At 43.4% G+C, this 26,516-nt stretch overlaps 1 protein-coding gene across 2 annotated transcripts in view; it reads left to right on the forward strand.

Moving 5' to 3' along the window:
- Positions 1–26,516, forward strand: part of shisa9a (shisa family member 9a) — a 50,412-nt gene that overhangs the window by 15,407 nt on the left and 8,489 nt on the right. For both annotated transcript variants that reach the window (XR_009234228.1, XM_058621552.1), the window contains exon 3: positions 19,780–20,049. Coding sequence is in view for 1 of the 2 variants with exons in the window: in XM_058621552.1 (XP_058477535.1) it covers positions 19,780–20,049 (270 nt within the window). In the remaining variant the exon portion in view is untranslated. The remainder of the gene's footprint in view (positions 1–19,779; positions 20,050–26,516) is intronic.

Consider the following 26,516-nt stretch of genomic DNA (forward strand, 5'->3'; position numbering starts at 1 on the left):
TGGAGAATACCTTTGTTTTGTCTATTTGTTGCATTGCAGAGTTCATGTCATGTCCCCTTTATTTTTTTTTACTTTCTGTATCAAACATCACAGGCAGCGACCGATTTGAACATGGCAGCAGACTCTCCGACAACTGTGCCACTCTCAAAACCATTACGATTATTCATTTGCCCTTTACCCAACGTTCAACTGCAGTTAGTGATTCAATTTTAACACCAAGTGGTGCACAGAATGCTGCTCTTACACACACACACACACACACTCACTAGTTTCCATGACTTCTGAGGACTTACTCTAACCTTAACCATAATTACTACTGGCTGTCTAATCCTAATCTTAACCTCAGCCTAACTCTAAATCTTCACCTTCAAATGTAGTAATCTACGTGAAGGGGACTCATAATGTGACTGCGTGAACAGATTTAGGTCCCCACAACATGAGGAATACCAGGTACACACACACACACACACACACACTCAGTCACAGACATATAACTTGTAGAATGTATAATCGAGGCAGAGATGATTCCAAATAAATTGTGTGGCCAACTGTTTGCCCCCTCTGTGCTTCTCACTCAGGGCTCTGGGTTAGTTTGCAGGGCTGCTGGCAGCGCGGGCAGTGCCCCAGCAGGATAAGATGGTGATGGTGATGGTAGGTGGGGGAGGTGGGGGGCGTCCATATGGGGATTTCCTGTCGACCCACTTCTTACCCCCATGCTGTCGCACAGAAGCCTCGTCTTGCCCGCCTGCCCGCCTGGCCTGGCCTGCTCTGCGGCGCTTGTCGGGCGTCTTTGTCTGCTCGCACTGGTTCCCTCACACTCGCCGTTGCCAAGACACAGAGCACTGTCGAGGAGCCGACACTTACACTGCCACTCTGCAGGACCATTGCCTTGCACGGACCATCACATGAACGCTATCAAAGCAAACATTCAACAGATCCGACAGGGTACGGCGCGAGCGCGAGGCGAAAGCACATGGAAAAGCAAAGGTGTTCGCGCCCAGACCGAGAACCGTGCAGCCGCGCACGAGAGGAAGAGGCGCAAAGAACGTGTACGAGCGTTTGCCGTCGCAATCTCTTTCACAGTGACATGGCAACACGTAGGCATCAGTCACACAGTAGACACAGCGCACAGTGACGCACACTTTGCTCCCTGCCAGTGTTATTGTGTTCTCCTGCTTACCAAAGCAACGTGGCAGCCACTCTTTTCTTCACTAACCTACTTTTTCTCCCTCCGCTGTCCTCTTCCTCTCTCTCTAAGGGAGTCTTGCCTTCAAATAAGTGCTGTATTTAATTGATATCACTAATAATAGAACGTCAGAGCGGCGTCTTTGTGGACGAAACAAAGCGAGACAGGCCGATAAATACTGGGGATGCTTTTAAACAACGAAAGGACCGAGGGAGCAAGGGATTGAGTGAGCGGAGGAGGAGGTGCAGAGTTAAAGAGAAGACAAATAAACAGGCCCGTGGCATGGATAAGAGGAGTGTGTTGTTGACACCGTGTGCTGATATAAGACGGGCACATGGCAGAAGAAACAAGCCCGTCAATCTGGACCCTGTCTCACCTAATGACGTCTACCGCTTTATCCTCCACGTGAGGGTCGAGGGGCTGCTGGTGCCAATCCCAACAACCACTCATTCTCACACTCACACCTTTGGGCAACTTGGAGTGTCTAATTAACCTCTGCATGTTTTTGGACTGTGGGAAAAAAACCGAGAGCCAGGAGAAAACATGCAAACTCCCTGCAGGAACGGTCCAATCACATGAAAATGTAAGCAAAGTTGTACTTTCACAGCTCAGTGAGGAGCACACAGTAACACACAGTAACACACAGTAACACACAGCCCAGAAGTGATCACAGCCATGGCAAACCTCAAGTCACATAAATCCTCAGAGGGAACAAACAGAAGGCAAAAGCATAACTTTTAGCTAAAGCGAGAGAGCGGCATGAGGCAGATTATGGACCTCACAGATGGGGTGACACGCAGGATGCGAGGCTTTAAGGCTGCCTCGCTTTGACTCCGTCCTCCTGTTGTTGTTGTTGTGTTTGCTTGTGGTTTTTTAGGAGAAAAGGGGGTCTGAAATGTTGCTGTAGAGGAAGCAAACAGAACACATTACGCCTGTAGATGATGATAAAGCATCATGATATCGCGCTGCTGTTCTTCGAGCCAACCCTAGAAAGTCAATAAAAGGAGGTTATTTGCACTGAAGCTCAGACACAATGAACCCCTAGAAGCGCCATCTTTTTCCTCTTTCATCACCAAATAAACAGAAGCAGGTTAATGGGAGTATATATATATGTGTGTGTGTGGATTAGTGTGTTCTGATGCCGTGTGAACATCATGCAGTTTACTGCTTGTATTTAACTTTTTTAATTTCATGCATGTTTCATTGTATTTGCCTAAGGTTTTTATTTTTTTGTGATATTTTAACCCTTAGTGTGACACACTCATGGTAATGGTTGCTGTGGGAATGATACACAACGCCTTATATAGACATCCTGGAGTGTGTGTTTATAGGTCACATATTCAGGCTTTACAAAATGCGTTGTTTTTTTTTGATGAGTCAAAGTTATGATTCCTTTTATATCAATTTGTTTTTAAGTAGTGATATAAAGTAGCAATAATTGTGCAGAAGTCACAAAATAGACCTTTCTCTTTTATTTTGTTCATAAAAATGAGCCAAGCAAACTTTGAACTGCAATTCAGTTTGAGTATGCATGTGTGTTTATATTGTTGATGAAAATTAAAATTTCTTTTTAATCAGATTGTCTAGGTTGTGAGAAAAAAACCAGCCTAAATGCTTTGTGTTCTAAGGGTTAAAATTCAAACTTCTGTTCTTTTAATATGTTTATCACATATTTTAGTAAATTGTAAAAATACTAATACATGGAAATACATTTAAAACTGGTATTTAACGGTTTTAAATGCTGAAAATGTACTATAGTATAAGATAAAGTGATCATTTTCATTATGCAGTGAGTTTAATTTGGAAGGAAGACATTTTTTGCACTTAAGGTGCTGAGTGTTACTTTTTTTCAAGGCTGTATGCCTCAAGTTTGGGACACAGGCTTTTAAGTTGAAAGTTTTAAACTTTTATGCCTTAGCCAAGGTGAGAGAAAAAAAACGACATCAGGGTTAATGTTTCAAACCTTGGACGGCTCCCTCCAGAGCCGTAGATTACACAACTCTTCTCACAGACCAGCTCCTTGTGACAAGTGAAGTGAAACGTAAAAATCGATGGGGTGCCCTCTATGCTCCGATTCAAGGATACCGACTATAGTTTATATCAGACTCTTAACTCATTGTAGAGTTTATTTTTAACTCACTATCACATTACATTCCACCAGTTTAAATCATGTTCAGTATGTGTTTTTTTTTTTTACCTCTGTCATCATAAATACTATAACTACCTGACAGGCTTTGACAAGCAGCTGTTGGAAAGCAGTGCCCCGCCTGTCTCTCCGCTGTTCTGCTGCTGTATCTGGGTCAGCATCTCTGACATGTTGTCAGAGGTGTAAGACCCCCGTGGAGACACACATCATTATCGTCACAATCTCCCACCGCCTCCCCTCCTTCCCTATCTGTCTGTCTCTGTCTGTGTCTCTTTTTTTCCCCCCTGTACAACAGCGTGTTGCCCTCAGCTGATTGAGCAGGAGTTCCACTGCTGACTCATAAATCTAAAACAGGGGGTGAAGCAACATGGCCCAGTAAGTCAAGGTGGCAGCGCAGTGATATTATCCTGCCAGTCAAGAAGCTCAGGAAGACTCTGAGGTACATTTACATGACAACCTGTGTCAGCCTGACTAAAACCAGACTTTTAAAACACGTGTAAACATGTTAGTAGGACTACAACTTTGCTAAATCGAATAAGACAGATTAACACACTCTCTCTTTTTTGCTCTCCTTTAATTAACTGAAATTGTCTCATCTCAAGAGATCTTGTATCTCAATGGGACCATCCATCCGTCCATCCATCCATCTTCTACCGCTTTCTCCTCCACATGAGGGTCGGGGGGGGGGGGAGTTACGGTCAATTTAGAGTGTCCAATTTACCTTATCCCCATATTACATGTTTTTGGACTGGGGGGAGGAATCCAGAGAACCCAGAGAAAATACACACACACACACACGCACACACGGGGAGAACATGCAACCTCCATGCAGAAAGGCCCTTGTTCCGACTGGGTCGCATACCCAGGTCTTCTTGCTGCAAAAGCAAGAAGACCAAGCTCAAACACAGAAATAGTAGAAGAAGATACACAGAAGAACGAGACAACAGCGACTGATGAGGAGACGGATCCAAGCTCCGTCAGCTATATAAATACAGTACAACCCATAATAATAAGCTATCGCCACATAGGCAATAAATTGATTTCCCTCATGTGCAATTGAACGGCATAGAAGCTGTAGCTGTTGTAACAAATAAAGTTACAAATAAAGTCTTGAAGCAAAAAGACGCGTGGTGGAGAAGAAAGAAAAAGTTAGAAGAGGACAAACATAAAAGAAACTAACTTTTATACTTGGCCTCTTTTACTGGCAAAAAAACAACCCAAAAAAACACAAACAATTCGACAGTGGCTTGAACACTTTGTCTCTATAATCTTTTGTCACTTTCACAGTAAAAACAATAGCCTCAGATTTTTTTTATAGATGCTCTGCTTTCCTAAGTGGTGCCTCTTCATCATGATGAGTAAAGACACCTCTTTGTCAGTCATGTTGCTTTAGTGGAGCAGGTATTTATTTCTCTGTTTTCACTCTGCGCTTGTGTCGGTCTCGCTCTCTCGCTGTGGCCCGGGTGACTGATGAAGTCTGTCACAGGGAGGAACACCCAGGTTGTCGCTACCAGAAATGACGGCCCAAAGGACTTATGAGATACAATCACGAGGCAGAGACCTGAATACTGCTATTTCGAAATACCAAAGACAGAGAATTACCTTGGAAGATCTTCCGGGGATTTCAGGCGTATGTGAGGAAAATGTCAACCCCTCTGTCTTCATCTGTTAATGCGACACCTAACCACAGACCTGTTTTTGTGTTGGAGATTTAGCAGTGCAACTGCTGAATCCATGATCCACTGTATATTTTATAATCAATCAAATCAGTTAACCATTAATCAATCACGTATAGCACTTTTCACACACAGACACACGCATCATTACATTCAAAAAACGCATTCAGTGTGCGCTTACAAGGGCTGGAAGAGAATGATTAAAAACTAAAAACCAAGTGGCAACCAGTCCATAACAACCTGAACTCCTTTTAAAAGCCTCAAGATTCACAATTTGACCTCACCCCGTCTTTTTAGCCCTAACCTCACCAACACTTGTTCCTAGTTGGGTTGAAAAATACTGCTGCGCTAATAAAGTACTTATGGGTGACATTTAAGGGCGGATCAAAATGACCCGTAGATAAGATTCAATTGGAGGACTCGTTAGTGGGAAGTCAGCTCAATTTCAGAACTCTGTGTGCAACCGGTGGGGTCGCCCTCTGGTGGCTTTTCAATATATTCTCTGATTAAATTCAATTTCATTTGTATAGCGCCAAATCACAACATACATTATCTCGAGGCGCTGGACATAGTGTGACAGAAACCTTTAAAATGTCATGGAGAGAAGAGAAACCAAGCACTAAGCATCAGTGGAGAGAGAAAACAAAAACTCTATTAACAGAAAGAAATCTCTGACAGAACCAGTCTCAAAATGTGCCTAGACAGGTTGCGGTGAAAGGAAAAATGTGGCACAGAGGAGAGCTGGAGGACAGAAAGGGGGGAGAGAAAGGGAAAGAGGGAGGCGACTTATAGAAAGTTGTACTCCTGATTGACCTCACCTGGCAAACTAGAAGAATATGTCTATCGCACCACTTTACAAACAAGGAAACACTATAGGCAGTTGCTGAAGGATATAAAGGATATACAGATTGCTCCAGATTGATTTGACGTTATTGAGAGAAGTGGGCTTCAACCTGACGTGACAGCATCATTAAATCCAATGTCTATGCCCATGGCATTCAATCAATAACTTACAGTCTGATATCCACTGAATGAGATTGACATATTTTACATGTGGGAAAACAAAGCTGGTGATAATTATCTGAACGTTACACCTGAGTGGTTGTACCCAACGCAGTCACCAACACTGCCTGGTGTTCTCCCATAATAATATCCGTCAACAGGACTTTAGGTTTTTGAAGCATCCGATAGTCGTGCCTTGTTATCTCCAGGTGTTGCTTTGCATTTGTGTTCCTTTGAAATGTCCTTCATGTGTGAGTTGTTTCCATCCACCCATGCAGCTTGGATGCCCCAAGGTAGATTCTTTTTTTCATTTAAATATGCGTGTGAAGTCGGCTGCGATGACACATCGCCGCGCCGTCACAATTGGGTGCCCCCATCTGCCACGGTTTAGTATTGGATACAGATAAGAATCTAAGAAATCTGTCCTTGTGCTCAAGGAAATTAAAGTTTAGGAGAAGAGTTTCATAGAGGAGTCATGGCTATTATGTATTGTTATATGATTGTATTATTTTCTTTTAAATCTGTCATAGTTTACTTTTAAAAATAGGCCTAAAGCTCCTGTATACTGAGCCATTTCGACAGCCTTAAGGTCTTTAAAGATCACACTGATATCTTAGCATTGATTCAGCGACTTGCTTTAACAATGTCCCGCGAGACGCAAGTCAATGCATTGTCCTGTGAGAAGACAATGCGAGAGGAGGACAGTGGTCGCATCCTGCAGGAAATGCTCCAACTTGAATAGAAGAAGGAATAAAATAAAGAATAAGGCACAATAGAAATCAATAGCTCTTCAAAATGAGGAAGGTATGACGGAAGGCTGTAATCATAAAAGGGTGCAGCGGAAGTCATTGTCCTTTCAAAGGCTCAGGGATGAACAATTAAGGGTAGATAAGCGATTCCTTCTGCTATCATCTCCCGTCTCAATTTCCCCTGACACACTTTTCAATAATACGGTTTCCCTGCATCACACTCCTATCTGTTTAATGGTCAGCTCTCGTGAGACTTACTCGGAGATATGTGATCAGTTCTGGAACAGAGTTGGCTGCACCCATTCCGCCGCGTCTCTTGGGAGTTTCGCAAACGCTCCTCTCTGCCCGCGTCCTCCTCATGAGCTCTCTCGCTATCTTTTCCCCCTGAAATGGGAGTGTAGTGATGCGTTAATGAGTGCAGACAAAGCTGGCAGCATATGGCGATGATAATGAGATGAACAATATTTGGAAAACAAGGCCATGTATAAGACTGAGGATCTGACACGTCGCTTTTGGAGCACACACATAGTGTGGCGCGCTGAATTCCGTACAGCTGCCTCATGGCTAAAGCTACATAAGATAAATTATTCATGGCCGCGCGAGTCCAAGTCCTTGCTGTTTCGGGGGGCCAATAAGTGAACGCCGCTGCCAGTGATATGTCCTTAGCACACAAAACAATGTGTTTACTGGGATTTTCTAAGTTCCCCGATCCCATTTGGAGTCAAATCGACGCTAAAGCATGACATGTATTGGGACATGTGTGACTGACAGCTCGTACTGTCTAATTGATGCATGGTTGCAGGTGTAGGTGGATGTGCAGAAGACACGCTTTGAGTCACGTCCGCCCCCCTGCTCGTCCAAATATGGCTGCCTCTGGTTCCAAACCAGCAACGTGACGCCGGCGGAAAAAATGCTAAAAAGTTATGCTAATGAGGTTTTGAAGCAGCACAACGGGCGGCCATTTCCATAGCACCAAAACAAGCAGGACACATGGTAATGATGGTAGGATGATACAGCGCTTCTGAGATACTGGACTATTTTATTTATGATGTATCATGTAGGGCTGCAACGCTGTCCAAAAACAGGCCAAAACTCTCCTCTCTGGTGACAAAGACGCTGATTCTCCTGCAACAGTGCGAGTGAAATTACCGTAATAACCACATGTTGACTTTGACTTGCGACATCTCAGCTTTCGAACACAGTTGGAATATTTCAAATCATTTAAGTTACTCTGTCATTTTTTACCAAATGTCCTCCCGTGGCGACTGCACTGCAGCCCAAGGGTCCAGGAAGTCACAGTTGGGATTCACTGATCTAAACGCAGTGAACTTTTGAAGCAACCTCTGAACTCTGCGAGCTGTTTGCTTGACTCTCGTGAAGCTGGCGCTCCCTTAAGGTGTAAGCATCGCTGTCAAATAAGTTCCTAACTGTCAGATTTTTGGCCTTTCACTTCAAAGATGCCACCCACTGACGCTGGCGCCTGCAGGTAGCAAGACCCATGGAGCTTCAGACATCTGTTCTTTTCTCACTCTCCGTCTCCCTCTCTCTTTCTTGCAGGGAAACTTTCTTGTTTATGTGTTGTAAGTACTGTACGTGATGCTACACCTCGGCCTGTACTGTACATCTGACTCTCTTTGATTGAGCCCGCGTATGAACTCATTCACCCTCCGTCTCACCACACCGAGAGGGATTTTATACTCCGCTCCTGCTGAGAGTCCCATGAGCCTGATGGTGTAATGACCCCTCGTCACTGCACTCGCTGTCATCCGTCCTGCAGGAGAGTGATATGGACCGAGAGGACGAGGCCGGGGCAGATACGCTGTAAACAATCGGGAGGGGGAAAAAAATAGATGCCCTCCCACCTCACACAGGCAGGCTCACGCATTAAACTGCTTATACCATCTTTCAGTGTGACTAAATATGCATATGCAGAAAAACAGAGAAGGCTACTCCTACTCACACACAGAGTGTGTCTGCGCTGTCACAGGAGAGCGAGTCAGGAACGTTTACAGCTACAGAATAAATACCAAAAACCCCCTTTGTAAGATTGATTTGTGCATCCTCAGATCCGTCTTAATGTATTTATTTAAAGTGTGCACGTTTACATTAGGTTTTCCATCGGCTTCTGTGTCAATTCCCAACATCATCATCATCGTCATCACAAAAAACCCGCCTTTGTACCAAACTAGAGCGGCTCTTTCAATAAAATATGAATGCCTCTTTCTTGACAGCAGCGCCTGGACAAAGCGGTGACCTTAAACAAGCGCAGAGGAGGCGAGCCGACACGTGAAGGATAAGTGGAGAGAGATGAAGAGACAGACCGACGGAGCAGCAGGCAACATAACATAGGTTGCATAACAATGACTTTTTTCAGTACAGTGCAGCCGGCCTGCCTGGCTGTTGATATGTGGGCGCGGGTGACTGCAGGACAATGCGAACTTGCCGTGTGCTGCAGAGCAATTTTCGACACGAGAGAATACTGTTGCCATGACAAGAGAGAGGAAGCGAAGCGAGATGGAGAGGGGTTGAGTAATGACAGAGAGGCAGTTTTGCAGCTGAGGGGAAGAAGACGACGACGGCGACGAAGACGAAAGGGGTTTATCCGTTTGCAGAGTGAGAAGAAAGCGGGAGTAATAGATGAGTCAGCTGCTTACCATTTATTTTCAGTGCTGAATCAAACAAACAGTGAAATTACACTGTAAAGCCAGTAGCAATGGAGCCGCGCCAAGAACGAGATAGAAGCACTCCTACATACATGTGCTCTGGCTTTCTATTGATGTCTCCGTCTCTCTCTTTATGCTACTTCATTCTCTCCTGCGTGCACACAGATATATGGAACACATCAAGGAACACATTTTGACTGGGTTGTCTACCCTATTTCCCCCCCCCCTTTTTCTTTTTTTTAGTGTCTAGAAGAAGAGAATATTATTCTTGTCTGCAACATGAAAAAAGGCACAGACACCAGTTGTACCCTGGGAGGATACCCTCGCGGCTCCATGCTGGATGTCTGGCTTCACACAAGGGAGACTGTGCAGCTTTGAAATCGCTTAGTGTTTGGTGCTGATCTGCGTGAATCTGACTCTGCAGCGTTCGTGGAGTGCAGCACACTCACACCGTGATGACTGTCTGTTACCTGGTGGTCACAAGCTCATCGCGCACGCGGTGTCTCATCAGTGCAGTCACACTTACTGTAATCCTGACGTTCCAACGCCTTTGTGCTGCAGTCGGAATTAATGTCAGCGTCTCTTTCTTTAATCTTGAGAACAAAGTTCCCTGAAAGCAGAGACTGTTTTTTTAGATGTAGTTTTCTGCTTCACAGAATGTCAATCCAATTCTAGTCTGGTCTAATCCGGTCAAGAGGGGGCGGGGTCTAGAGAAAATAAAGTGGGAAAGCACAACTGGTCCGTAGCCGGTGGGCAATATTTCACAATATTCCATCATGATGTCACAATAAAGACATTCATGATGATATTTCACAGCATTTCAAATCAATCTACAGACAATTGTACATATCACACGCTGTTGTGAGTAATTCACATTTGAAAAATGGTATTCAGGAAGCTGCAGCGTGTACATTCATAAAAATAAACAAATGTTACATTCAAATCATTGTCAAACTACTTGAATATTTTAGTCAGCAGCGATGTCCATCATGTCGAGGAGACAAGTCTCTTTTTATGGCAGCTAATTAAAGCTGTAGACGCCGCTCTCCAGTGGGGAAAAATACAGAAAAACATTCCTCTGAAGCGACGTCTACAACATGATATGACAACCAGCGTTAAACACGGATTGATTCTTTTATTAAAAGTTACAAACATCATAATAAATATTATGATACGTTTATATGCAAATAGATCTTTTTGTCGGGAGTCTTTGTTATTCCAACGTTGACTAACTTTAGACTGTCAGTTTGAGCAGTACAGCGATCCTGAGATACTTTTCACAGTTGATCTTCATTCATTCATTCATTCATTCATCTTCTACCACTTTATCCTCCACATGGGATGTTAACTCAACATGAAACCATATGGGGTGAAATATTAACCCTAAGCCCTGACTGCATAAAATGTGATGTTTAACCAGTTGTGTGCCAGTTTGCTTTTCTGTTTGTTTGTTTGGCTCCATGCCGTCGACTCGATGGTCTCTAAAGCGTAAACTTAAACAATCACACATTATTTCCCTTTCTTTCCTCTGGCTCAGTTCATTCCGTCTCCGTTTCTGTTATTTTATCTAACGTGTACAACGTCATCTTCTCTGTTTTTACGGGGGGGGGGGACTTTTTGAAAACGACGTGGAGGTGAAGTTGTGGACATTAAATTCATGCATGCTTTATTTATTTAGCTTCATCACTTTGTTTGCTTGTTTGTTTTTTTGTGCATTAACCTCCTAAAAAAGGAAGCGACACATTACACAAGGCCAGGATGTTGGCATTTAGTGATGTGTCGTGAACACGTGACCATGAGCGTCCAGGAGTAGCACATAGTTACAGGGTACACACTTTTTCTGCCACCACATTCACAAACCTGGTGCGGTTCACTGCTGAATGGGAGTGTGTAGACTGGACAAACCCTGCCGCAGCAACACAGTCTCACAGTCAGTGAAATAAATGGAGACGTCTGCATATTTAGCCACTTTAGCCACTTAATCCAACTTTATTTGTTAAGCACTTTAAACAAACCACAATGGACCAAAGTGCTGTACAGAATAAATAAAAGGCATTATACATTAAAGGTTCAAAATGAGATAAAACATCTTAAAATAAATTAGAATCATAAAACACAATAAGAATTAGCAGCCATACAATAAAAAACAAACAAAAAAGAAAAAAAACAATAAATTCTATTCAAATTAAAATATGTAAAATAAATAAAAAACCAAACGTCTCATGAGGTTTCAAAGGCCAAAGAGAAAAGGTGGGTTTTAAGGAGGGATTTAAAAACAGACAAGGACGAGGCCTGTCTTATACGCAGTGGCAGATCGTTCCAAAGTTTTGGAGCTGCGACAGTGAAGGCACGATCCCCTCTGAGCTTCCGCTTAGTTTTAGGCACAGTCAGGAGCAGCTGATCAGCTGACCTGAGAGAGCGAGCGGGTGAGTATGGATGTAGAAGCTCAGAGAGGTAGGGCGGGGCAAGACCATTCAGGGATTTAAAAACAAATAAAATCATTTTAAAATCGATCCTGAAATGTATGGGCAGCCAGTGGAGTGAAGCTAAAATGGGGGAAATGTGCTCAAATTTACGTGTGCCAGTTAAAAGACGTGCGGCAGCGTTCTGTACCATCTGAAGACGGGCAACGGAGGACGCACTAACCCCCACATAAAGCGAATTGCAGTAATCCAGCCGAGTGGTGACAAAGGCGTGAATTACCATTTCAAAATGTTGCCTCGAGAGAATTGGCTTTATTTTGGCCAGCTGCCTCAATTGAAAAAAGCTGGATTTAACAACAGACCTGATCTGGTTGTCAAACTTCGGATCAGAGTCGATTTTAACCCCCAGATTTGTGGTAGTGTGTTTTAAAAGCAGTGCCAGGCAGCCCAGATCTACTTGGGGGGTCCCAGTGGTGCCACCAAACACCATCACTTCAGTCTTTTTGTCATTAAAACTTAAAAAGTTCAGAGTCATCCAGGCCTTTATGTCATCAAGACACTGAAGTAAAATTTTAAAGGAGTTAACTTCGTTCCTTTTAATAGGCATGTAGATTTGACTGTCATCTGCATAGCAATGGAACGAGATGCCATACTTTCTAAGAATGGAGCCAAGTGGGAGCAGATATAGAGAGAAAAGAAGGGGGCCCAGAACTGAGCCCTGTGGGACCCCGCAGGTGAGAGGAGCCGAGGAGGATGTCGAGTCACCGAGGCTGACACAGAAAGTTCGATCAGCCAAGTATGACCTGAACCACTCCAAAGCTGTGCCCCTGATGCCCACCTGCTCCTCCAGACGTGAGATCAGGATCTCGTGATCCACTGTATCAAATGCAGCAGTTAAGTCTAAAAGCACAAGAACTACACAGTCACCAGAGTCAGTAGCTAAAAAGATATCATTAAAAACTCTTAAAAGTGCTGATTCGGTGCTGTGCAGTGATTTAAAACCGGACTGGAAAACCTCAAGGATATTATTTTCCTCTAAATAGGCCATTACTTGACCATGGACTAGCTTCTCAAGGATTTTTGAGATAAAAGGCAGTTTGGAGATGGGCCTGAAATTTGCAGGAACTGCAGGGTCTAGACCAGGTTTCTTGATAAGAGGTTGCACTACTGCATGTTTAAAATTTTTGGGGACCACACCTGTGGACAGACTGCTATTTAAAACCAGAATAATAGATGGCCCTATAGTGTGGAAAACCTCTTTAAATAGTCGAGGAGGGACAGCATCATTTGGAGAACCTGAGGGCTTCAGCCGACCAACAACCTCCTTTAAAAAAGACAATGTCACGGGTTCAAACTGGTTAAAAACAGCCGTGCAGGGAACAGAGACAGAGGGGTCATATGCAGGAGGTGAGATTAAAGCCCTAACAGAAGAGACTTTGTCAATAAAAAAGTGCATAAAGTCCTCACAAACAGTGGTGGAGGCCTCCATACAGGCAGTCTGTGGAGCATTAAGAACTAAGTTAATGGTGTCAAACAAAACACGGGGCTTGTGACTGTTTGACAGGATAATGTCAGAGAAATGGTTTCTTTTAGCATCTTTCACGGTTGTCTGATAGTGACGCCAGCAGTCTCTTAATGTTTGGAACGACACATGGAGTTTGTCCTTCTTCCACTTGCGCTCTGCTCTACGGCACTCGCGTCTGACAGCATGAGTCCTTTCGTTCAGCCAGGGCTCAGACTTAGTTTTAGGCTGCCTGGTTTTTAGTGGAGCCACAGCGTCCAAAACGGTTTGGCAGGTAGAGTGAAACCATGAGCTCAGCTCCTCTGTATCACACACAGACCCAGGAGAAACACACTCCTGATTAAAAGCAGCCGAGAACTGAACAGTAGTGGAAGGGTTAAAAATACGACAGCTCCGAGGAGCAGCGCCGCCAGATTTAACTGTGTTACAGGCAAGAGCAACCTCGAATAACACAGGCATGTGATCAGAAAACACCGCATCACAAATCTCCAAGTTAAAAACAGGCAAACCATATGACAAGACAAGATCAAGTGTGTGACCACGTTCATGTGTGGGTCCAGAAACAGACTGCACAAGATTAAAAGAGTCGATGAGGTGCAGGAATTCCTTAGCCATTGGCTTTTCAGGACAACACACGTGAACATTAAAATCTCCGACAATAAGGACACGGTCATATTTAGGCATTATTTCAGCCAAGAAATCAGCAAAGTCATTTAAAAAGTCCTTATTGTATCTGGGAGGGCGATAGACCACAGCACACAACACTGTGTGAGAACGACCCAGCTCAAATAAACTCAGTTCAAAGCTGGTAAACGAGACTGATGGTGAAATCTGTTTACATTTAAAATGACTTTTAAAAACAGTCGCTATTCCTCCTCCTCGGCCCGACATCCGCGGGGAGTTAAAATAGCCGCAATCGTGGGGTAAAAGATCCGCGAAAGCACTGGACTCACCAACACTCAGCCACGTCTCAGTCACACAGAGAAAATCCAAACTTCGGGATGAGAAGAAATCCTTCAAGATAAAAGTCTTGTTCGCTAGCGATCTAGCATTTGCCAGGCCAATCCTGGTAGGAACCGGCGGGTCAACGATGTGAGCTGTCCGGGGAGCCCGATACAGAGTCTGCAGGTTGCAGAGATTCACCCCGCGCCAGCAGGGACGAAGAGCGCAGCGACCACGGAGCTGAGACACTCGGATCGGGCCGATGACAGGAATTACACTGGCGTCCGTAGGCAAGTGGAGCCGGGGAGAGCGCCGGGAAAAGTTGATCCTACAATCTGACGAAAGACGCAGACAGGCCTTCAGCCTTACCAGCCGACCGCTGCGTTTTCCCCGGCGGCGAGTGCGCTTACGCCGCGGAGGTGAAGCAGGGGCGCGGCAAAGGTAAGTAGGGATCCCCGATAGGAGCGGAGGCAAGGTTTTATGACCATGATGATCGAAATTTACTAAATCTTTCGTTTGTAGTCGAACATTTAGTAGAGTTTGGCGATCGTACACCAGCAGAGAGTTGACATTCAGAGCTAAAAGTGACACAAACAGCACAAACACACACAGCATTGGGAGAGACAGACGGCAGGCCATACACACAGGCGCCATCTTGAATCTTTCATCAAGTATTCTGACTCTCTCTTCCCACCTCGGAGAGAGCAGAGGAACATGTGGTATGTTTGCCAGAGACTTAAGCCCTTTTAAAGGATTACATCTGCACCCAACACTGAATATTTCCAGTAGCATCAAGACCATCGTTTTTTTATTCCGACATTCTGAAGACTGCGGATATGTGGACGCCGTGATATGGAGCGGCAGTGTCAATGTCCATCCGTCCATTTTCTACCGCTTTATCAAATCTCAGCTGACATATAGGGTGATAGAGATCGCCAGTCCATCACAGGGACACATATGGAGACAAGTGACCATTCACTCTCACACCTATGGTCAATTTAGAATGTCCAATTTACCTAATCCCCATATTGCATGTTTTTGGACCAGAGAAAACCCGCACACACGCGGGGAGAACATGCAAACTCCATGCAGAAAGGCCCTTGTTGTGACGGGGTATAAATGAGGCAAAGTTTGAATTCCCTACTGCAGGACTTTCTTTAAAGAGAGTCACTGAGAAAGTCACTGCAGTCTATGAATTGTCTGTGAAACAGATGAGTCGTTATAACTGCTGCTCTGTGTGTGACCAGTAAAAAGTAAAGTTATGGAGGGAAGTCCATAAACTGTCTGTCCATTGGTCTGTCATAAACACAGACCATCTGTCAGACCTCCATTGGGTTTTAAAATACATCTGGCAACAAAACACGTCTTTCCACTCCTCTGCCATGGGGGCCAACCTCTCAACCTCTCAATTCTTTATGATGAACATAAACATTTTTTGTGTGTACAACACAATATCTTCTGTACATGCTTCCGGTGTGAAGGTCTCACACAACTCCCCACCTCTCTGCAAATCATGTTAAACTGTGCTAGTTAAACTTTTCACAATTGCACCCATTCTCCAATAGGGGGTGATATACCGTCATCGTGCAATACAATTAGAGCAAATGTCCATATTTTAATTAACAGATCAAGGCACTCTAAAGTAAACAGTCCCTGCCAGTTTCACTTGCCGGGTGTTGTACTTCATTTATCCTCATGGGGGCGCTGCTCAAATCAATGGGGGAAAGTTAGAAGTTAACCTGGCTGAAGAAGAGGGAGTTTACGGCGGGATAATGTGCAGAAAATGATGCACTTGATTCACCGTGTTGTGAATAAATAGAGAAATCCTGCACTTTTAACTTTTCACTTTCTTCAGTTAGACAGATATCGCGATGTATCGTGAAATGATTGTCTCGCAATATATCCTGTATCGCGATATTATCGTGGACCATGTATCGCGTATCGTATCATGTTTCAGGTAGGTAGGTAGGTAGGGGCGGGCGGATGGATGGATGAATGGATGGATGAATGGATGGATGGATAGCAACTGGTGGCAGCTGTCAGTCATCCAGATAAATGTATGGTATGGTGATGTCACTCTGGGTGTTGTGTGTCTCTGCACTTTTAGAGTGTGTGTGTGTGTGTGTGTGTGTGTGTGAGAGAGAGATTTTTTACATCATGTCAATCACTGTCAATATAAAGATGCTTGGAATAATTTAGATTCATTATTTTTCCAATATCTCCAGCACAGGCATGGACAGAGAACCATATATATTGTTCTGTGTATTCCACAAAAGGTCATACTAACCACTTCACGTCATGGATTCATGTATTCACTGCACACCTATTCATGTCAAAAGGCCCCCCGACACCTGCAGTGCTTTGATGGTATATTGAATTTGACAACATTGTGCTCCTCAAACCAAAAAAGAAAACCATTATGGAAGCCGGTGACCTCATCTCTGACTTTTTTGGCTTCTTATGAAAGATCAGCGCTCTGATGTTCAACCATGAATGGAGTGAATTATACTTGAGAGATGATGAGATTCTAACAGCATAATGACTCCGTGCCCTCAGCTCGGATTCCTTCTTATTCTAACCCCCTCCCTGCTTGACCCCGACCCCATCACTCAGCCTCAATTTCAATTTACTTCAAGTCATGTTGCCTTCAGTGGGACGGGATCACCACATCACGTCAGTCTATCACAACGTGTTGATTCAAAAAAGGATATTGTGTTTGGGGAGGAGAACCGTGAAGAAGGTCCTGGAGTCTGTGATGAAGTTCAGTGGAAGGTGAACAGACATGTTCCCTGTCTGACGCTATCTCCAGTTGTGAAGATCTTCAGTGTCTTCAGAAGCAGGAAAACACAAACTCTCTCTATGTCTTTGCTTTACCAGACTCTGATTTGCTTCTTACTGCGGCAAGGAACATGTTCTGCTAACCACTGGACTTTCAACTATAGCAATGGCTCTATGTTGCATAATAAATAATATTTCATTAAAGACGAGACGATGCCACTTCTTTTTGTGTCGGATACCGATATCACGAAGTCTCTATACTGATACCGATATCAGTCCGATACAGTCATTTTACACCATTTATGAATGATGAGTCATAATTCTGCAACAAATAATGTTCAGGCCAAAACATGACTCAGCGAAAATGCGTTGCAGATTTTTATTGACATTTTACAGTCCGTGCATAGTGAAGCGATATGTAGAATTGACCTTTTTCTCTGTCCAGTATCGGACCGTTACCGATACTGACCGATACTGACTGATACTGATTCCCATCCTTATATTTAAAAATGATAGAATTTTTATAAGAATTATAAGAATTTCCCTCACATACTGCACAAGTAAAATAATGAGAGTATGTATTTTCTCGTCATACTAGTGAAGTATCCGTTCGTTATTATGTTTTTCCTGTTTCTGATTTACAGACAGAGATGAGTCGGCTCTTTTGGTGATAAATCTGTCGCATTTCTAATTTATCCGAACACTGCTAAAGTTGCTACTGCACACACCGGTGCCCTTGTTAAGGCCCCTTTTGAAGGCTGCATCGCAACCAGACAGACAGACAGACAGACAGACAGACAGACGTTCCTTGCATTTATAGAGATAATTTCTGGTTTCCTACTTTGGATTTGCATTGCGTCTCCACGACGTCGCATCACACGTCTTTTCCTTTTCACCAAACACCACAGAACATTTCATCAGGTTGTTGAATCTCGTCTGTTCTTCATTCTCCTATACGGACGACGACCTCACGCTGTTTCTGTCTTTTCTTTTTTTGGTCTCCACCTCTTTTTCTCCTCTTTTCTACCTCGTCAGTCATGTGTGAGAATGTGTGTGTGTGTGTGTGTGTGAGTGTGTGGTTTGAATCAGTGCCAGGGCTAAGTGATTAATTAGTAACGACACAACTTGCTTTACCTTGAGTGAGGTGAACTGCGGGAGGTTTAGGGCCTTTGAACGCACCTTGTGGCCTGACAATGCACCTTTGAGGTGCAGTCGCGGAGAAAATGGTGGATAAAAATCAATATTTTTTCAGTTCTACACACAACTTTTGTCTTATTGGCTGCGGCGCAACAACAAAACACCATCTGCAAAAAAAAACCCCACAAGGGCTAAAGGAGAATAGAGTTTGTATTTGAAGGACTTGTTGAGACTTCATTTTTGTGCGTTCGTACAAATGTTGCCAAGCTCACTCTGTCCTCACTTCCTTTTCTGCCAGAACATTTTTTTTCTTCAACAATCCGTATACCTCTTCCTCTTTCACATTTCAATTGGCAGTACTGGGGCTTTTAAGTGAACGTTTTCACTTAGCAAGGATACCTTTGTTCCCAGTAACGGGGAAATATGCATTTTTCCTGGAGGCTCAGTGCACGGAGAGAACAATGCTGGAGAGAGAGTGTCCTCTGAATTCACACGCGTGTTTCTAGCACTCAGCTGTGCTTTAAAGTCAGACGGCGCAGTTAAGTTCCCCCGCTGTGCTCGTACAACTCTGCTGCCACGCTTGTGCATGTCGCTTATTTTGGTGTTATCCTGTCATCAGATTTGTGCATCATGCAGAAGAGGAGGTACAGTGTTAAGCAACCGATGTGTGGAAAAGGATGATCCGCCAATTTATCAGTCGTGGCCGGGGTTGAGGAGGCTACTTTTGAAGGTGCTCCGATGTGATTGCTAATTACAATCATTACTAATTGCTAATTACGATCATTACCCATGAAAATACAATTAAGAAGAATTTTTTGCCTGTTTTTTCCTCTAGTTCTAGAGAAGTTATTTAAGTGATTTTGTCAACAACAGTATCATTCGTTTTCATGTAGGGAATGCAGACAAAATACTGACTAATGTTATTAGTTACTCACATTTTGAGGTGGGCGGTGAGTTTGGGACAGGTCTAGAAGCAGATGTGATGGTATACAAGTAAATATGTCACATTGCTTGTTATATTTTGGAAATACAATGAAAATACGATGTAGAACGCTGGAACTGAAGTCAAACTGCAGAACGACTGACATGACAACCACTCAGAGCAAAAAATCAATCTGTGATAGAAGTCACACATTTTTTCTCATTGGCTTTTAATTCAGTTTGAGATGTTGACTTTGACTATTTTTATTCTTTTTATTTGTCATGTCTGTGTACAGCACTGCTTTATAAATAAAGTTGGATTGGATTGGATGCATGCATGCACGGTGAAGTCACAGTCAAAGTCACATGCGATGCTCAGCAGATGCAGCTAATCAGTCTGCATTCTATGTGTCTGGGTTTAGTCCAAACGTGTATTGGGGAGCCTGGCGTACAATAAGCTGCAGCTGTAAAGTGGTGGCAAGAGTTCAGAATGGAAGTGAGACAAGTTAATGGATGCTTGTGTGTGTGTGTGTGTGTGTGGACATGTTTTCTTTTTTATTGAATGATGTTCCCGTTTGGTTACCATCCTAAACTTGATTATAACCTCGTCCTTTACATGTGTCCTTGTCCACAGAGGGCGGACAGATCAACAACAATGTGGGCGCGGGCTCAAACATGGGCCAGCAGCACCCGTACCCTGCTCTCAGCCAGCTGACTCACGTCTATGAGCAGCAACAGCCACAGCAACAGCAGCAACATCAGCAGCAGCATCAGCATCATCATCATCAGCAGCAGCAGCAGCAGCAGCAGCATCATCAGCAGCAGCTTCAGCTTCAGCTTCAGCAACAGCAGCAGCAGCTTCAAAATAGGGATCTTAATAAGTACGCCTCTCTGAAGGCTGTGGGTGAGTATCTGTCAAGCCTCTAAGTATCTTAACATTTTCATAGGTTTTTGGATGAAAAGGAACAGACACAGTGTTCTTGAATATGTGACTGGTTTTTAAAAAAAATTTTTTTACCACTTGTTCCTTGGCTCTAGTATTTATTATTTATAGTTTGTTTGAAAGGGACAGCGCATGTTAATGAACGTTTCAAGAACGTAAACACGCCAGATTATAGCCAAAGGCGAGTTTCCATCTGTTGTACCCAAAGATAGTTGAAGTTAACAGAGGCAAAGATAAAATAAAAAACACAGTACACCCATGTTCTGCTCATTTACTGTTCATTAGTGCAGTGATCCCCTCGAGTGGAGGCTTGTGTAGACCTTAGTGGATTCATATTATGTTTGTGATTGTGAGAGTGGCAGGAAAGGGTGAATGGATGACCTTTGGGACGTCGGTTGTTTGCAGAATCGCTGTCGCAGTAACGCCGGATTCACACGTGCACGTGTTATCATGTTAATGTATGAATGTGGGCGGGTCTGAAGCTTGATGCTGTAGGTAGTTTTTCGCGGATTATCAGAGCTATCGGTTTCTGTGGCAGCTAACATAACAATCCACCATTGCAGGGTATATTTTACCTGACAAAAACATTGGTAATGTGGAAAACCCTAACTCTGTTTGAGCTGTGTAATGGTTTATTGCATGTGCTGGTTTTAAATGATTTTAAAAATAAATAAATAGCGTTGTGTTATTGATCTCAGGCATTTGACAGTGTGGATCATACACTTTTGATTAATACACAACTTCAGATTGGCATCTAAAACCAAGCTGCCACTTATTGGTAGCTTAAAGGAGTGCCACAGGGCTCAGTCTTAGGACCCATTTTATTCTCCATTTACAAAAATAAGCTGTGTGACAACCTGTCAAACGCCACGTACCATTTTTATTCCGATTACACGGTTACTCTACTGCTGTAGTTCAGTCTCGTCTGTGGGCACCAAACCAAATTCATGGTATTTTCACATGACATGAATCACCAGAAAAAACTCATAACATACTTAATAACATCTGCCCAAGGCAAAAATGTATAGATTTTGATTTTTGGAGCGGTGAAAGAAGGCATGACTAGAGGTGTCCATAATAAAATTGATTGCCTTTGCTGTGTAGTAAACGCAGTGAGGTGTGGATGGGCCACAAACTGTATTTCTGGAGTTTCTTGTGTTGTGTGCAATCGTTTCCTTCTACAGCTCACAAATATCCCCTTTATACACACGCTATTTTGTATTTCTTCCACACTCTCATTCATAACAACAAAAAAAAATCACTAAATTAAAAATGTGGGTCAGAAAAGACAACAACAGATCATCCCTACCCTCTCCCCCACCCTCCGTCCTGAATAATTTATTTACAGTCCCTGAAGGTTTTATGATCCAGACAGCGAGGACAGCAGTGGATTTCTCACTGGTTTCCAGATACGATGCCGCTGAGCTCCAGCAGTTGCACGGGCTGATCTGACAGGTGTTATTGATCACCAAACGGGGCCTCGTGTAAAACAGACACAGCCTGCTTATCAAGCTGTTTGGCAGCTTGATGCATGCCGCCACATCCGATGAGGTCATTTGCCTGTGCAGCTGCTTCGGCTTCACCTCACCGTGCTCATATGCTATTGGCAGTGGCATCACTATTTCATAACCTGAATTAATGCGAGGATGACTTGTGAATTTTTCAGTGTGTGTGTGTCTTGGCGGTGGCGGCTTGTTTATGCTAGGCAGGTGTAGCGCCGTGCTCCTCACTCGGTTCAGGACTCAGCCCCACTCACACTTGATATTACCTAGTAACGGTGAGATAAGCAGCAGCAAATTGCTATTTGTCCGCATTTGTGCTCTTTACCAGAAGAGGGATCAGCCGCAGCGTGTGTTTGGAAAGCCTGTTTCTGCGCGCCAAAGAGTGGAAATTAAAACATTTTGCCTGAGACGACGAATGTAGGTGTAAACGTACACAGCACGGCTGCACGTGGAGCCGCCTCGCTCGTCTATCGCCGCAGTAATAGACTGTGCTTGTTTATGCCGAGTACTGCTTTGTGCCCACGAAAGCAGGGAGATGTTGTGTAATTACAGGAGACATTTATATAACTGCGCCGGCAAAAAATTGAAAACAGATGGAAGTGGATGAATAGTAAGTGACAAGTGGCCGCATCATTCATGAGCCCAAAGGGAACCAAAACAGTGATTAACGCTGTCATCCTGAACCCGGACGTCTTCATTGTTTGGTGGTGTATTTTTAACATTTCCCTGACAATGACTTTGTCCACACATAGATCTCAGAGATGGATGGATATTATTTCCAGCAGAACTACACCTGTGTTTGGTTCCGGAAAATTGTTCAGCTTTGTAAAATGTCAGTGGAAGACGTCTTGACTTCGCTCTCTCGGGACCTTAGAGCGAAAATATGTTCTTTTCTCAGCTCAACATCTTCAGCAAAGAGTGAAGGAATCCATGATTTGCAGAGATGTTAATTTTTCTCCACTGACAGGAGCTTGAATAGATCTGAATGTTTGAGCGCGGTCTCCACTGTTTTCTCAACTGGAAAACCAAACTCTCTGATGAAAGGCTAATGTTGTTCTTTCATCTAACGTGGGGGATGGGGCTGTTCTTACATTATTATTTGTTTTTTTTGATTATTAAAATGAACAGAGACACACAGCTCTCCCTGCAACTCTAAGAGCGTTCACTGTGTACGTTGTACGGACATAAATAAGCATACAAAGTCTAAAATGCTGCAGTGATATATGCGTTAATCTTAAATCCACTTTTTATATGCAAACATGACAATGAAGCACATTTGTAATGAGTTTTTTTTTTGACTAAAGTGTAGAAAGTGAAGTCAAACCCTGTCGCACATGTCTGTCAATATTCCCTCTTTCGTCCCACTTCAGCTCCTTTTGAGGACACTTCTGCGTCTTCATACCTGAATTGGCCCTCGTCTTCTCCTCTCCACCTCTCCTGGACAATTTCCCCCTCCTCCAATTGGCTCTTCTTATCTTGCCGTTTTCTCTGCTTCATTATTTTCCTCCCACAGTCCCTCCCTCTCCACTGCTCTCCCATCGCAACCTGCCTTATTTCCTCTCACCTTTTTCTCCTGCACCCGATCATCACTTTATATCCTTCACTCATATTTTCCCCTTTGCCATCACCTCACCTTTTCTTTTTGCCTTACACACACACACACACACACACACACACAAAATCCATCCCATCTATATGACTCCTTAAAGAATTGCAGGGGCACTAATCTTGCTCCGCCTGAATAGGGGCTCATATTTGATTCCATTTCTGTAATTGAAGGAAGGCCCCCCCCTCCACGGGCTTACTCTTAACTGACAGATTTCCATTCCACAAGTGGTATTCAAAGAGGCACCTATGAAATGATTGGAAACCTGTTCTTAGATATACATCACATAAGCCGGGATTCCAGGAGGCAAACTGCCATTACTGTGGGTCCAATGATAGGATTGTCACTCATAAGCTGTGAAAACGATGTGGTGGGGGGTTGAGGCGACAAAGAGAGAGGGCAGACAGAGTGAGGACAAGGAATAAAAGACAGCAAACAACCAAAATGCCAGCGGTGTCTCTTTTGAAGTCACCTTTTTTGTGAGCTCTGTTAATCTTGAGCAACATAAATGACTTTGCTTTTCTTTTCTTTCCTTCTGCTACATCGTCTGGCCTTTTCACCGTCCGTTGACCCCAAGAGAAATAGCACCAAGTCTAAGATCAACACCATTTTCTCAAGTGCCTTTTTTTCCCCCCTTTTCTTTAATTGCCTCTGCCACTTTCCCAATGGTCTACTGTCCAGCAGATAAGCCACACTTCTGTCAATCAATAGCCATCTCCACTGTCCCTCCTGTGCATCCATATAAGGTCACTTTATCGAATTCCAACTCTGGCCAAAGCAAAAACCAACTAATAATGGTCCCTGGATGCAAACCTGTAACTCAGCCTTAGAGAACAAATGACCAATTATAGTCCACATTCATTACTATCTGTTCTGCAACCCCAAAGGGAGGAACTTCTTGTTCCAATAGGCCTGGTAAAAGTTAGTTTTTTGTTGAAGATCAACAAAGATCCTGTGTACCAATTGGAGGATGAGTTATTGTGGGTTTACACTCAATCCTGTTGCACATCTCAATAAAATGGATTTCACACTGCACATATCTGAGTAGTTATGAGAATAGTTGATAAAACCAGACTCTTGCTTGGACGCTTATCTACACTGAACTTTTCTGGTAGCAGTTCTGTCTTCTGGTGGACTGGTGTTATATTCATGTTTAGGTTTCAGTCATTATCACCCCATCCTGGTCTATTATTGACTAGACCCGTCAATGCCAGCCATTTAGACGGACTAGTTGGACTAGATTAGTCTAGTTTGACCTTATGAAGAACATACCTTGTGTTGTCCTGTAACAGACAACACAAGGTATGTTCTTCATAATCTTCCTTTTTGTTTTTGGTCAAAAGAGAGGGACAGAAATGATGTCTAGATGGTAGAAGTTTGAATGAAGAGGCCAGTGGGTGTGTGTGTGTGTGTGTAGTCACAGATAATGTTTGTCTTTGCCTTGTAGCCATACTTGGTAGAGTAATCCCAAGTAGCTTACTGGCAGTTGTGACTATCTTTCTGACTGTCTTTTTTCCTGTGCCTCAGTGGCATTACCACACCAGCAGATGACACAGTAGGTTAAAACACTTTAGGACTTACATAAAAACAACAAACCCGTGTATTTACACCCTTCAGTGTCAAAACAACCCCCAAATTCAGTCTAATTCTACCTTTAGCCAATATTGTTCCAAAAATCACCTTCACCAACACATTTTCCAAGACTTCCAGACCCTTTTGTTTCGTCATATCTAGGAGACTTAACACTCAAGTTCATGAAATGGTCAAAAATAAAGTATTGCTGATACTGTTACCAATATGATATGGTATGTACAGTATATAATAAACTGGTTATAACCTGAAACAAACAGGCCTTAATAGTGTAGTGTGAAAGCTTACTGCTACAGTAGGTTGTAATAAATAAAGTTCATATTCACTGATCTCCTACCAATGTCTGTGGAAAACTTCACACCAACCATTTAATATGTATGGGGCTGATTCAAAGTAGACCAAAGTCGTCCAATAACCCAAGAGACCGACATTGTCATTGTCATTCGTGGAGGCTGCTGCGGAGGCTAAAATGTCACCTTCCCCTGCATTTTACTACACAGCTCAAACAGTTTGCACCTTCAGCTCCAGAAGTCCATTTGAGTGCTACAAATGCCAATAGTTCAAACACTTTTCCTGACACTTTTTTGAGCTGCCACATATAGAGCAAGATCAGATTACATCTCACATGTGGCAACATTGGACTTCCATTTCACTACCGGGGAATAAAAACCATTCACTTGTAAAGAGATGCCTTCACATTGACAATGTGACAAAAGGCTCACGAGTCCACATTTTACTTCATCGCGAGACGAAAAAAACAAAACAAACTTGACTGAAACCCAGAATAATGAATGTTTTTGTGAACCTGGCTAATTAGATGGTTGATTCACCCAGTGAATCCTCTCAGGAATAAATCAGATCTTTAATAAGGCAAAAAGAACTGTATTGACAGCTTTAAACGCTCTTAAAATAGTTAGCCCTGCATTACCTTGTTAGTAGACAACCTGATGAAAAGCAGATTGACTTACTGTTCTGGTTCTAATACGATCTATACATCATTAATGCTGGGAGACTTAAAAGCAGTGTTTGATTTGATTTGATTTTTTCTTTCCATGATCCATAATATGTGTGAGTGTCAGTGGGGTGCTGGCCTTTCTCAGGCAGAGGCATGCAGAGCCCATACTGCGTAACAGCAGTGTTTTCTATTTCCACTCACGTACACCACTGGATGTGTGCACTGTTGAGCTGACTGCCGCCGGATTGATTCACCTGTCGCCTGAGCAAGTTTGATCCCCAGGGGCGGTCTAGCTGCATCTCGGCGGGTGAGACACTGCTCCCCCCTCCACCCACTGCCTCCCCCCCTTCACTCACCCCTCACTTCTCTTCCTGTTATCAGAGTGACAAAGTGGATTTAAAGTTACTGTGGCGAGGCAAATTCACTGATTACATTAAGTGTCCCCTGTGTGACATTTAGGATGGGTTTGTTATTGGAAATTGAATAAACTACCCCGTACGTATGTTTGTATACGTGTATGATAGCATTAGAATACAAAATATTTAGTTTCTGTTTCCTTAACATAAGCGTTTAATATTTTCTATGGCAAGGGTTGTCAATTATGATTTAAGGAGGTCTGGACAGCAGCATCATCTGCGCCTCTATGCAATGAAAGCCCGCCCTACTCTGCCTGTGATTGGCTGACTTACTGGCCAAGAGTTGCCGGTCAAAATGTAATCTCCACCAAAACTGATTGAAACTCAATGACATGTCGGTTCCAGCTATGGGTCCGGAC

This window comes from Solea solea, chromosome 21 (assembly GCF_958295425.1).
Source record: "Solea solea chromosome 21, fSolSol10.1, whole genome shotgun sequence".
Classification (NCBI taxonomy): Eukaryota; Metazoa; Chordata; class Actinopteri; order Pleuronectiformes; family Soleidae; genus Solea; species Solea solea.